Below are 14,657 nucleotides of genomic sequence, written 5' to 3' on the forward strand. Positions count from 1 at the left end.
AATTCCAATTGTTTAACAAGGCTTTTCCTGGTGTGCCACTTTGCCCATTTAGAGATCTGCCTCCCTCTCTCCAACCATACCTATCTCTCTTTTGTTCTTAGAGCATACCATGCCCACTCACTTAGTCATGCTGTATTTCTCTCTGATTCCTCTGCCTGTGATGCCCTTCTGTAAGCCTAGATGCCTCCCCTTCAGCCTCTTAGATGCTCTTGGACCCATCTGCTGTCCAAGTTGAGTGTAGCTGTTCCTCCTCTGGATGCCCAAAATGCTAGTGATTACCTCTAGCACTGAATTTTTGAGTGGTTGCAACAGTCATTGATTGAACACCTACCAAAGTGCAAGAATTCAGGGTGGGCTCTAGTGATTTAGGAATCAGTAAGACATGTTTTAGGTTTCCCCAGTGGTGCCGTGGTAAAGAATTTGCCTGCCATGCAGTAGATGCAGGTCTGATCCGTGGGTTGGGAAGATCCCCTGAAGAAGGAAATGGCACCCCACTCCAGTATTCTTGCCTGGGAAATCCCATGGACAGAGGAGCCTGGTGGGCTGCATTCCACAGGGACGTCAAGAGTCAGACATGACTTAGCAATTCAGCATGCACAAGCCCACATGTCTTGCTTTCAGAGAATTTACTTTAATGAGAGAGACGGATAGCATAGTAATACCACAAGACAGTAATGTAGTAGTGCTACTACGATACAGGATAGTGATGTAATGATGTAATGCTACACTGGGGCTTCCCACATGGTGCTAGTGGTAAAGAATCTGGCTGCCAATGCAGGAGATGCAAGAGACACAGTTTCAATTCCTGGGTTGAGAAAATCCCCTGGCATAAGAAATGGCACTCCACTCCAGTATTCTTGCCTGGAAAATTCCATGGGCAAAGAAGCCTGGCAGACAGGAAGAACGTCTTGTTCATCTCTACAACCTCAGGGCCTAGAACGATGTCTGGGACACGAGGGTGTCAGTAAACACTGACGTGCAGCACGTGTGCTCAGTTGGGTCCAACTCTTGTGACCCCGTGGACTGTATTGTAGCCCGTCAGACTCCTCTGTCCATGGGATTCTTCAGGCGAGAATACTGGAGTGGGTTGCCATTCCCTTCTCCAGGGAATCTTTCCAACCCACGGGATTGAACTTGAGTTGGCAGGCAGGTTCTTTACCACTGAACCACACAGGAAGCCCAAACACTGACAGTTTGAGCTAAGCAGACAAACCAAGACCACCAAGCTATCTCTGTGAGCATACAAGGCTATCTACAGGCACACTCTTCACTTTCATGAGTGTCTTTTCCAGACCCTAATACGTCCAAGTCATCGTTTTCTGTATTTTCAGGAGGTCCTCAAAGTGTACTCCAGCAGGGAAAGAAACTAACATCAAAGGTTGCTCAGCCTAGTGGAACACAGGATAGGCATTTAAGGAAAACAGTGTATGTGTCTTCCAATTAGAGGCCCTTACAGCCCCTTATCATGGGCCGCTGTGGCCTGTCTTGCCTTTTTGCCTTGTCTTTGCCAAGCAAAAAGACAAGTCAGCCATATTTGTGATTTGTGTAGGTCCTTAGGGTAAGGCAAGTTTTGGCAGCCCTTTTGATTAAGGGTCCCTATGTAGAAACAAGGCCCCCTGAAGTCAGTTTCCTCCTACTATTAACCATCCAAGTGACACAAGCAGGAGGGCACAGGGCAAAGGGGAAAGGTTTAAATTACAGCAGGGTGTTGTTGTTGTTGTTTTTTTAAGAAAGCTTTCTTTTATTCAAAACTCTATGGTTACTTGTCTACGAGCAGCATTTCCACCTCCTCTCACCTTGGAGAAAAGAGTGCAAGATGCCTAGGCGATGAAAGAGGAGGTAAGAGGTAGAAAAAAGAGGCACTGATTCCCAGAGCAAAGAGCGTCTAACTGCTTTTAAGTTCTCACAAGTCAAGGCCTCAGATATCAGGCAAGGGAGACAGAAAGCGGGGGAAACATAGAGGAAAGGGCCACTCCCACCCAGACCACAAAAACCCACACACCTGTACTTTCTTTTTTGAAAATCAGATTTTTGAATCGGCTTTGATGATAATATGACCACCCTGACACTGTCTGGAGCAATGGTGAAGGGCTCAGAGTCCAGGGGCCTTGATCCAATGTCAGATCTGCCTTTTAGCTAAGGGTGGGATTCCAATTCCTCCTCTAATATTGGACTCAGAGGCTGGTTATGAGGATCAACACAATGAAGGGATATAAACCCTTTAACGTGGTTCTGGCACCTACTCCCAGGCACTCTTATTGCAACTGACCACTAGGAACTGCCTATGGGACCACTTTCCATGGAGGAAGAATGTCCCGCAAGAGACCTCCTTTTTTTCCCTTGGCTTCCATTCCCTGACCCTTGGCTAGACTGAGTCTTCCTCTGCATCTGTATTTTCTCTGTCACAGAACTACTCCACTGTGCTGTGCTGGTCTTCCTGTCTATCTCCCCATTCAGGGCATGACCATATTGAGGTTCAAGATGTGACTTTCATGCTAGTGCATTCGTTCACTGTGTATCGCTTAGAAAAGAAATGCAAAAAAGCAAAATGGCTGTCTGGGGAGGCCTTATAAATAGCTGTGAAAAGAAGAGAAGTGAAAAGAAAAGAAGAAAAAGAAAGATATAAGTATCTGAATGCAGAGTTCCAAAGAATAGCAAGAAGAGATAAGAAAGCCTTCTTCAGTGATCAATGCAGAGAAATAGAGGAAAAGAACAGAATGGGAAAGACTAGAGATCTCTTCAAGAGGCAGGTCAGGTGGTCTGGTATTCCCATCTCTCTCAGAATTTTCCACAGTTTATTGTGATCCATACAGTCAAAGGCTTTGGCATAGTCAACAAAGCAGAAATAGATGTTTTTCTGGAAAGAAAATTAGAGATACCAAGGGGACATTTCATGCAAAGATGGGCTCGATAAAGGACAGAAATGGTATGGACCTAACAGAAGCAGAAGATATTAAGAACAGGTGGCAAGAATACATGGAAGAACTGTACAAAAAAGATCTTCACAACCTGGATAATCATGATGGTGTGATCACTCACCTAGAGCCACACATCCTGGAATGTGAAGTCAAGTGGGCCTTAGAAAGCATCACTACGAACAAAGCTAGTGGAGGTGATGGGATTCCAGTTGAGCTATTTCAAATCCTGAAAGATGATGCTGTGAAAGTGTTGCACTCAATATGCCAGCAAATTTGGAAAACTCAGCAGTGGATACAGGATTGGAAAAGGTCAGTTTTCATTCCAATCCCAAAGAAAGGCAATGCCAAAGAATGCTCAAACTACCACACAATTGCACTCATCTCACATGCTAGTAAAGTAATGCTCAAAATTCTCCAAGCCAGGCTTCAGCAATACGTGAACTGTGAACTTCCAGATGTTCAAGTTGGTTTTAGAAAAGGCAGAAGAACCAGAGATCAAATTGCCAACATCAGCTGGATCATGGAAAAAGCAAGAGAGTTCCAGAAAACATCTATTTCTGCTTTATTGACTATGCCAAAGCCTTTGACTGTGTGGATCACAAGAAACTGTGGAAAATTCTGAAAGAGATGGGAATACAGACCACCTGACCTGCCTCTTGAGAAATCTGTATGCAGGTCAGGAAGCAACAGTTAGAACTGGACATGGAACAACAGACTGGTTCCAAATAGGAAAAGAAGTATGTCAAGGCTGTATATTGTCACCCTGCTTATTTAACTTCTATGCAGAGTACATCATGAGAAACGCTGGACTGGAAGAAACACAAGCTGGAATCAAGATTGCTGGGAGAAATATCAATAACATCAGATATGCAGATGACACCACCCTTATGGCAGAAAGTGAAGAGGAGCCAAAAAGCCTCTTGATGAAAGTGAAAGAGGAGAGTGAAAAAGTTGGCTTAAATCTCAACATTCAGAAAACGAAGATCATGGCATCTGGTCCCATCACTTCATGGGAAATAGATGGGGAAACAGTGCAAACAGTGTCAGACTTTATTTTGGGGGGCTCCAAAATCACTGCAGATGGTGACTGCAGCCATGAAATTAAAAGAAGCTTACTCCTTGGAAGGAAAGCTATGATCAACCTAGACAGCGTATTCAAAAGCAGAGACATTACTTTGCCAACTAAGGTCCGTCTAGTCAAGGCTATGGTTTTTCCAGTAGTCATGTACGGATGTGAGAGTTGGACTGTGAAGAAGGCTGAGCTCTGAAGAATTGATGCTTTTGAATTGTGGTGTTGGAGAAGACTCTTGAGAGTCCCTTGGACTGCAAGGAAATCCAACCAGTTCATTCTGAAGGAGAGCAGCCCTGGGAGTTCTTTGGAGGGAATGATGCTAAAGCTGAAACTCCAGTACTTTGGCCATCTCATGCGATGAGTTGACTCATTGGAAAAGACTCTGATGCTGGGAGGGATTGGGGGCCGGAGGAGAAGGGGATGACTGAGGGTGAGATGGCTGGATAGCATCACTGACTCAAATGACGTGAATCTGAGTGAACTCCGGGAGTTGTTGATGGACAGGGAGGCCTGGCCTGCTGCGATTCATGGGGTCACAAAGAGTCAGACACGACTGAGTGACTGAACTGAACTGAAGTGGGGGGGAGGGGCGTGTCACTAAGTGGTAAACAAACTAGTGAAATCCGGGAATGACCTATAGACGTACTTATATCAGTTGTCCAATCAACAAACATATGTACCCAGCCCCTGAGGTGTGTTTTGACAAAAGGCTTTTGGATCAAAGAAAAGGACTGGAACTGTGAACATGATTCCCAGCAAATGTATCAGCCATGACAGTGATCTGCTAGGTCACATGCTGGATTTTATAAAAAACAGACCTGATAGAGAGTGCCCTAGCTCTCTCTTGTCTCTCTCTCTTGCTTTCTTTCTCCCTCTCTAAGTCCAGAGAAACTTAGCAATTACTTATCAATTCAGACAGACTTTTGGCTTCTCTAAAGGTAATGTTTAAAAGTCCAGACTCAGGAGGAGGCATCCACACAGTTTATTAGCCAGGGCTTTGAAGGAAAAAACAAACAAACAAACCAACCTTCAATCACTGAGCACAACCTTGTGACTCTGGTTTCTTTGCTTGCTGGACACACTGTCCCTCCCCCTGGGCTCCGGTTCCACTGCCACAGGAGGAAACAGAAGGGAGAGCCACCACTCAAAGAGCTCAGCATACCTGAGCCCACTCCACGGTCTCCCAACATACAGAAACAGATTCCTGGACTGCTGGAAAGCCAGAGCCATCTCCCAGACCCATCTCTTGTCCTCCAGTCACCATACACCTATGCATCTGTCAGGCCCTTCTTTAGCTATATTCCAGTACATACAGCTTTCTATCTGTCACACTCATGATTACCAGTCCCCACAAACCCAGCAAGCTCCTACTTGAGAGGCAGAAGAGGTTAAGAGGTACTACCTAAGACGGCAGCCAAGCTGTGACTTCAGAGGCCTGAAAACATAGTGCCGGGCCTGACATACCCCTCCTGGGCTAGTTTATCTTCTAGATAAATGCCTCAATGAAAATACAAGTGATGCTCCCAAAATCTTGAGCCTTTTACTCCAGTCATTAGCACTTGAGGGAAATGCTTCTCAGATCAGTCATCTGGTGACCCAGGAAAGGGGACAATGCCAGAGACATTACCACCAGAGGCAGTAAGAGTCTGGTCTGAAGTGCTACAGGGAATCTGAGTGGTCTGCACCACGTTGATGGACAGGGAAGTTCTCACCCTGCTCCATCCTCAAAAGCAGCCTTACTAGAGTATTTCTGTGACCTCCTAACAAAACCTCAACACCTTGCACATACCAGGCAACCTCACGCCACTAAAGTCTGAGGGACAACCTGCCAAACCCAGCAAACTCAGGGGGATCACAACTGTCTGAGTCAGCTGTGCAAGAAGCCAGAGTACTCAAATGTGCAGGTATTTGTGTAAGGCAGTCTGGCCCATACAGCAAGTGGCCAATGGACCAGCAAAGAAGGGGTTCAGCTTTCAGCTTTCAAAGGCAGAGCTACAGAAATGCAAATCAAGACCACAATGAGGTACCATTTCACGCCAGGCAGAATAGCTGAGATCCAAAAGTCTACAAGCAATAAATGCTGGAGAGGGTGTGGAGAAAAGGGAACCCTCTTACACTGTCGGTGGAATGCAAACTAGTACAGCCACTATGGAGAACAGTGTGGCGATTCCTTAAAAAACTGGAAATAGAACTGCCTTATGACCTAGCAATCCCACTGCTGGGCATACATACTGAGGAAACCAGAATTGAAAGAGACACGTGTACCCCAATGTTCATCACAGCACTGTTTATAATAGCCAGGACATGGAAGCAACCTAGATGTCCATCAGCAGATGAATGGATAAGAAAGCTGTGGTACATATACACAATGGAGTATTACTCAGCCATTAAAAAGAATACATTTGAATCAGTTCTAATGAGGTGGATGAAACTGGAGCCTAATATACAGAGTGAAGTAAGCCAGAAAGAAAAACACCAATACAGTATACTAATGCATATATATGGAATTTAGAAAGATGGTAATGATAACCCTGTATGCGAGACAGCAAAAGAGACACAGATGTATAGAACAGTCTTTTGGACTCTGTGGGAGAGGGAGAGGGTGGGATGATTTGGGAGAATGGCATGGAAACATGTATAATATCATATATGAAACAAATCGCCAGTCCAGGTTCGATGCATGATACAGGATGCATGGGGCTGGTGCACTGAGATGACCCAGAGGGATGGTACGGAGAGGGAGGTGGGAGGGGAGTTCAGGATGGGGAACACGTGAATACCTGTGGCAGATTCATGTTGATGTATGGCAAAACCAATACAATATTGTAAAGTAATTAACCTCCAATTAAAATAAATAAATTTATATTAAAAAAAAAACAAAGTCAGGGCTACATTCAGGGAAAAGGATCTCAAGTTAATAAAGTGATCAGCTGTAACCTAGTATCCAGTGTCACACATAACTCATAAAAGTGGTCAGTGACAGGTTCCAAATGTGGTTCTCAAAAACTCTGCAAGTCATTAAACTCTCTTAATAAGTTTTACCTTTAATATATAACACTTGGAGAAAAAACATACTCTGAATCATCAAGTATAGGCAGGAGATCCACCTAGTGCCATTCATCCATTCATCCCACATTCACTGATTGATTTAACACAATACTGATGTGCTATACACACTGCAAAACACAAAATGCTTAGAAGCTGGAGTCAGGTAGCTTCTAACTCCTCCTCGGCACCTCCCACCTCCAGCAAGTGTGCTGATTCTATGGGCCTGTTCTCAAAGAGTGAATGCTGCTCTGACCCTGACCTGGCTCACAAAAGGCTCCACTTAGCATCAAGTTCATTGGTGCTGACCTAGAACTGTGACAGGAGACTGACCCCAATGTCTTGTCCTTCTGAGACTGGGTTAGGGGCAAGATGGAGAGGAAGGGAATGGGAATCGTAAGAAGAAAGGCAGAGTCTTAGACCACAAGGTGGTGCAGTTGAAAAACCCAATAGACTTTGGCTCTTATCAATGTACACAACAAATCCAGCTCGTGTGTATATAGCACTTACTATATGTGGTTTCAGCCCTTTACCAGAATGTGTTTTACAGTCCAGATGTCTGGTGAATCCTGGCCTACATTAGCTGTGCGACTTTGGGCAAACTGCTTAGCTTCCTGGGACACCATTTCTTTGCCTGGAAAATAGGATAATGCTAGTACTAAATAATAGGTCCTCATAAAAATTAAATTAGTAAAAATATAAAATGCTAAAATTGAACCCTGTCCTGGCACTCAGTGCTAATATGAACAATTATTATCCCACTAGTTAATAACACTCGTCTGCAGAGAAGGCAGACTATTTCTTCTTATTTTGTTAACAAGGTTTTGAGAGGCTGAGTCAATGTCTCAAGGTCACAAAGTCGCAGAACTAGAATTTGAATGCAGGCAGCCTGATTCCAAAGCTTGCAAGTTTAACCACCAGCATGAGGACAGCACTGTGCTGGGTTCCAGGTAGACCAGTCAGGGGATGAACAAGAGATCCCTATAAAACACAGTAAACACTACAAGAGAGATATTAAAAGAAAAAATGGGAGAGGATGGCTGGGGATGGGGTATCAGGGAGGGATAAAACCAAACCACCTGTAGAGGCTGAATTATGCTTCACCCAGCACGGGACTTGAGATCTGGTCTCAAAGAATAATTTGCTAGCCATGGAGAAAGACGGGCGTTCCAAAAAGTCAAGACCTAGAATACCAAAAGAACGGGAAGTTGGGTGGAATAGAAAGTGCATACTGGAAGTGTCATGAGATGAATTTGGGAAGGTAAATTGAGGTCAGTGTCTGAGGTTAGATTTTATTCTAAGAGACAGTGATTCTCAAATTATAATATGCACAGGATCTACCTCAGTGCTCGTAAAACACGTGCAGATTCTCATCTCTTCTGTCATCTGAGGGTGGGAGGACACTAACATTTCCATGTTAAGAACCAAAAATGTTTCCAGACATTGCCAGATACCATTTGGGAGGCAAAACTGAAACCCTGGCTGACAGCCTCTATTTTAAATCCTCCCATCCCCACTTTCCAGACACAGAAAACTACAGAAAGGCCTCATGCAGGATTTAAATGCTAGTGGTCCCACTCTAGGGTTTAGGTTAGCCAACAAGCCTAACAGTCTTTTGGGGAGAGAGACTCAAGTCATCCTTCTGGGGAAGAATTACATATTTGATGACAGACTGGATGACGGGCAGAAGATACAGGAGTGAGGTTTCAAGTTGAAGCTTCAGTGCTTTCCACTGAATTGTGAGGATAGTAGGTACTAAATAAATCATTTGGATTTGAATAGAATCAAGATGTATTTGCTCAAAAAGTAAAAAGCCTGGTCCCATGTGGTATGACCCAGGGACAGGCGTTGGTATTCTGCTCAAATGCATAGAGGAACTCTTTGTAGGGCAGGATGTGGGGATGCTTGGTACAAACCAGCTGATTCCCAAATCCTGGCTGTATCCCTTCCCATCTGCATAGCCCTGGCAACATTACTCACCCTCTGTGCTTCTCACTTTGCCCCTTTGTAAAATAGGGATAGGAGTCCCTACTCAGAGGCTTGATGTGAGAACTCAGGTAGTTAATAAGAGCAAAATGGCAAACTAACACAAAATGGTTTCCTCCCCTCTCCTTCCAAATCAGTCTCCTTACCTCCACCCTTGAATCCCATATTTAGTGCTCATCCCCACCCCCACACTCTAATCCTTGGGAAACCCAGTCAGAACTGCAAGAAGCTGACTACACTCCTCTCTGTGAGCAGAGCATCCCCCTAAGGATTTAGGGACCACCAACTACCTTTTCACCCCCCTATCCACTTTGATTTCTGGGGCCACCAAAAGCATGCAGCAGGCTGAGTTCCTGGAAAGGAGTCTGGTAAATGTCAGATATGCAGATGACACCTCCCTTATGGCAGAAAGAGAGGAGGAACTAAAGAGCCTCTTGATGATGGTGACAGAGGAGAGTGAAAAAGCTGGCTTAAAACATTCATAAAACAAAGCTATGGTTTTTCCAGTAGTCATGTATGAATGTGAGAGTCGGACCATAAAGAAGGCTGACCATGGAAGAAACGATGCTTTTGAACTGTGGTGTTGGAGAAGACTCTTTTGGACCACAAGGAGATCAAACCAGTCAATCCTAAAGGAAATCAACCCAGAATCTTCATCGGAAGAACTGAGGCTGAAGCTCCAATACTTTGGCCACCTACCTAATGGAAAGACCCAACTCATTGGAAAAGACCCTGATGCCAGGAAACATGGAAGGCAGGAGGAGATGGGGACAACAGAGAACGAGATGGGTGGATGGCATCACTGACTCAGTGGACATGAGTTTGAGCAAGCTCTGGGAGATGGTGAAGGTCAGGGACAGGGAAGCCTGGTGTGCTGCAGTCCCCGGGGTCGCAAATAGTCGGACACGACTGAGCGGCTGAACAAAAATGAGGTCAACTAGAGCCAAGGAAATTTCGGACAGGGCTGCACCTGACAGGTCCGAGGTCAAAGCCAGTCACTGTCGCCGGCTGGGAACTAAGCCCCTGGTCCCGGAGGCGGAGGAGGAGAGAGGTGCAGAGATTAGGAAAGGACTCTCCGAAGCCAGGCTGCATAGGCAAGGAGCGGAGAGTTCCTGGATCCAGAAAAAGAAGCAGGGATGCGGGTAGGAAGCAACAGGAAAGTGAGAAGAGAGAAAACAAGCGCCCGTAAGCAAAGTTCCTTGGGGATACTCAGGCTACAACACCTGGGCAGGGGGTCAGGAACAAAGCAGCCTTCTCGGGTCAGAAGTACTCTGCGTGTTTCCAAAGCAGGGGTGTTCAGGGCAGGCGACGGCGCGCTGGGCATGCCAGGCGCCCCTACACCCTGAGCGCGCTCAACCGCAACGCTTACCTTCGCCAGGGCCGCCAACGCGCACTTCCGGGGTCCTGGCTCCGGGTGCTGGGGGCGGAGCCGGGGGACCAGGAGCCGATCACTAAGAGGACGCAACACAGCTGTGGCCAAGGTTTGGGCTGGCACTGGCGATTCGGAAAGAAACCCCAGTGGAGACCTGTGGGCACCGGGTCCCGGCCTGGGCGCTCACGGGCGGCGGTGGTAACCCCAGCAGACGCAGGAGGACCACGATTCGGTGGGAGGAAAAGGTTGTCTCATTTCCTTCAGTCTGCCCCCTCCACTCCACCCACTTTGCTCTGGACCTGCCCTCCCTTCCCCTCCCCTTCCCCAAACCAGCTACCCGTAAGGGCGCTGGAAAGACCTGAAACCTGAATGGCTGCGGCTCGCGGCGCCTCCCTCCGCAGCAAGTTAGTTCAAGCTCCGAAACTCCTGCCTTCTCCGCGCACTTCGAACAGTCCCCAGGGCTCTGAAAGGTTCTCCGTGGGCTGTCCCCACCCTGCCCCAGAGCTCTTCCCTTTTCCCCTGCTGGGAGGAAAGAAAAAGAAAGTGAAGGTCGCTCAGTCGTGTTCCACTCTTTGCGACCCCATGACTATACAGTCCATGGAACTCTCCAGGCCAGAATCCTGGAATGGGTAACCTATCCCTTCCCCAGGGGATCTTCCTGACCTCGGAATCCAACCAGGGTCTGCTGCATTGCAGGCAGATTCTTTACCAACTGAGCTATGAGGGGCGCCCTTGCTGGGACCAGCCCAGATTTAAAAGCTAACCTCCAAGCTGCTTCCAGCATCCCATCCTCTCCTTCCTGTCCTCTCCCTTGCTTTGAGCTCTTTCGTGTGTGTGTGTGGGGGGGGGGGGGGGGGGCGGCGGGGAGGGGTCCCTTTTTCTGATCTTAGTTCCCTATCTTAGTTCTAGGATCAGATATCCAACCTGTGCCCCCTGCTGTGGAAGGCCAGACTCTGAATCACTGAACCACCAGGGACATACCTGAGCCCCTATTAAGCTACTTATTCCCCCCCAATCAGTTCAGTTCAATTGCTCAGTCGTCCGACTCTTTGCAACCCCATGAATCGCAGCATGCCATGCCTCCCTGTCCATCACCAATTCCCGGAGTTCACTCAAACTCACATCCATCAAGTCGGTGATGCCAATCCAGCCATCTCATCCTCTGTCATCCACTTTTCCTCCTGTCCCCAATCCCTCCCAGCATTACAGTCTTTTCCAGTGAGTCAACTCTTCGCGTGAGGTGGCCAAAGTATTGGAGTTTCAGCTTTAGCATCAGTCCTTCCAAAGAACACCCAGGACTGATCTCCTTTAGAATGAACTGGTTGGATCTCCTTGCAGTCCAAGGGACTCTCAAGAGTCTTCTCCAACACCACAGTTCAAAAGCATCAATTCTTCGGAGCTCAGCCTTCTTCACAGTCCAACTCTCACATCCATACATGACCACTGGAAAAACCATAGCCTTGACTAGATGGACCTTTGTTGGCAAAGTAATGTCTGCTTTTTAATATGCTGTATAGGTTGATCATAACTTTCCTTCCAAGGAGTAAGCGTCTTTTAATTTCATGGCTGCAATCACCACCTACAGTGATTTTGGAGCCCCCCAAAATAAAGTCTGCCACTGTTTCCCTATCTATTTGCCATGAAGTGATGGGACCAGATGCCATGATCTTCGTTTTCTGAATGTTGAGCTTTAAGCCAACTTTTTCACTCTCCTCTTTGACTTTCATCAAGAGGCTTTTTAGTTTCTGCCATAAGGGTGGTGTCATCTGCATATCTGAGGTTATTGATATTTCTCCTGGCGATCTTTTTTTTTTTTTTTTTTGGTAAAATAGCTTTATCCTCTGTCAAAACACAAACCAACACATTTGAGGCGGGGGGAGAGGGGGGCAGGAGGAGAGAGAGGAGAGGGAGGCAACACAGTCTAGCCCCACGGCACATTTAGAAGAGGGCATGAGATTAAAAAGCCTCACCCCACTGCTTGCCCAGCTGAGAAAAAGTCACGACCCTAATACCCACTTATAAATATCTCGTTATATTAAAAAAAATAATAATATATTTCCAGGGCCCACCTGACTCTGCCCCTGCACAGAAAGGGTTAACCTTCAGTATTCGATATCAGGGTTCCTGGGATGGAGGTGGTAAGAAGAGGGAGATTGAGAACAGGGAGGTGTGGAAAAACAGGGAGGGATGAGACCATGTGTCACTGGGGCCCTCCAGAACATCCAGAACAAAGAAAAGGTAGGGCACCTGTCAGAGACAGAAACCAGTGCTATCCCAGGGGTTGTCTCACTCCTGTCCTCAGTGCCTAATGCTCTGAGGTGATCTGTCCTTTCAGACACCCCTGTGAGGTTCCAAAATCAGGATCCATCTTCCCCTCTCAGTCCCAGCCCATTCCACTCACCACCCAGCTTTTAGAGTCCTAATAGGGAGCAGTCCCCTCCCCATGTAAGAAACATGGGGAAAGCTGGAGGTGCTGCCTGGGAGGAGAGGGTATTCTGGAGGGTGAGCCACTTTTGGGGTCCCCCTTCAGTCCCTGACCAGGCAATAAATGTGGTGCTGGGCCGCCCGCTCACTGGTGGAGACTTCAAAGACGTAGGCAGTGCAGAGCAACAGTTCCTGGGTGTCTCTGTTTGTCACCACCTGCAGGATGGTGAAGTTCTCCAGGACGCTGTTCATCATATAACGCTCAGGCAGCTGCCGCAATTTGTGCAGAAAATTCACCAGGTACTCAAACATGGGTGAGCGCAGCAGGCGGTACATGAAACTTCCGTCCTGCAGCTGGGCACGCTCCGTCCAGAATTTGACCAGAAAGAAGGCATGGGGGTGCCCATGATCATACAGCTCCCGCAGACCCCTCTTTTTCTCGGGGAATTTGTCGTAGATCTGCCGGACGTCCACACTCTCGAGGGGAGACGCTCCAGGGCTGGGGCAGTGCTGGCTGATGTGTACAAACAGGTGCCTCTGGTAAGAATCAGTTGCATCTGGTGGTTCCACAAAGGCCGAGAACTCCACCAGCGGCAACCAAGCAGTGCCCAGAGCCCGAGCCTGCCAGGCTGGGGGTGATGGGGCAGGTGGGGGCAAAGTGGGAGGTAAGAGGGCTTTGGGGGGCTCATACCCTGGGAGGTCAGTAGATGGAGGAGTCCATGACAAGGAGAACGGTGTCTGCGAGAATGGCTTCACATCAGGAACATTCCACGGGGGCCCAGAACTCCCCGACCAAAACTGGAAAAGCTCCGAGGTCTGAGGACCGGCGGGACCCAGTTTGGCCTGCAGGAAAGGTGCTGAGATGAGCTGGAAGGAGGACATGGTGGCCATTGTCTGGACAGCCTTGTCCTTGGAGACCTGGTCCACATTCAGGGCCTTGAGCTGGGACTGGATTTCCCTCGATTTCCTTCGGGCCAAAACCTGGATGTGACTACAGATCTGTTTGTGAGTTTGGGTCTTTCCTGTTCTCAGCTTGATGTAGCAGGTAATCAGTTCATTCCGATCATACATCTTGCCTTCATCAGACAGGATGATTTTCCGCCCACAGGGCGAGTAGATGGCCAGGGCCTCCTGGAAGCTCTGCTCGATGTCTGGACTCCAGACACCTTCTGCGTCTGGGCCCCCATCGCCCCCCAACCCCTCACTGCCATTGGTGCCCTCCTTGCTTCCTTCCTCACTTCCTGTCCAGCCGTTGCCATCGACCAGAGGGGTCCAGTGCGGGGTTCCCCCATCTGGGCCTCCTGGCCTGGGGCTGGGGAGCTGCTGTCCCAGCAATCTTAATTCCAGCTTGTGCTTCTTCCAGCCCAGCGTTTCTCATGATGTACTCTGCACATAAGTTAAATAAGCAGGGTGACAATATATAGCCTTGACGTACTCCTTTTCCTATTTGGAACCAGTCTGTTGTTCCATGTCCAGTTCTAACTGTTGCTTCCTGACCTGCATACAGATTTCTCAAGAGGCAGGTCAGGTGGTCTGTATTCCCATCTCTTTCAGAATTTTCCACAGTTTATTGTGATCCACACAGTCAAAGACTTTGGCACAGTCAATAAAACAGAAATAGATGTTTTTCTGGAACTCTCTTGCTTATTTGATGATCCAGCAGATGTTGGCAATTTGATCTCTGGTTCCTCTGCCTTTTCTAAAACCAACTTGAACATCCGGAAGTTCACGGTTCACGTATTGCTGAAGCCTGGCTTGGAGAATTTTGAGCATTACTTTACTAGTGTGTGAGATGAGTGCAATTGTGTGGTAGTTTGAGCATTCTTTGGCATTGCCTTTC

General features: G+C 47.5%; 2 protein-coding genes across 4 annotated transcripts in view; both read right to left on the minus strand.

Annotated features, from left to right (window-relative positions):
- EVA1A (eva-1 homolog A, regulator of programmed cell death) overlaps positions 1-10,646 on the minus strand; it is an 86,728-nt gene extending 76,082 nt beyond the window's left edge. For 2 of the 3 annotated variants that reach the window (XM_012170635.4, XM_060412133.1), the window contains exon 1: positions 10,391-10,646. The gene's annotated coding sequence lies outside the window, so the exon portion shown is untranslated. Of the gene's footprint in view, positions 1-10,244 lie in introns of all 3 variants that reach the window. The other variant, XM_060412134.1, reaches the window with a different exon arrangement.
- Positions 10,647-11,524: 878 nt separating this feature from the next.
- Positions 11,525-14,109, minus strand: LOC114113600 (transcriptional enhancer factor TEF-4-like). Its single transcript, XM_042245254.2, is given in 2 exon segments — positions 11,525-14,088; positions 14,091-14,109. Coding segments are annotated over 2 exon segments (1,188 nt in total). The 3' UTR covers positions 11,525-12,919.
- Positions 14,110-14,657: the final 548 nt, after the last annotated feature.

The sequence above is a fragment of the Ovis aries genome, chromosome 3 (assembly GCF_016772045.2).
Source record: "Ovis aries strain OAR_USU_Benz2616 breed Rambouillet chromosome 3, ARS-UI_Ramb_v3.0, whole genome shotgun sequence".
NCBI classification, from domain to species: Eukaryota; Metazoa; Chordata; class Mammalia; order Artiodactyla; family Bovidae; genus Ovis; species Ovis aries.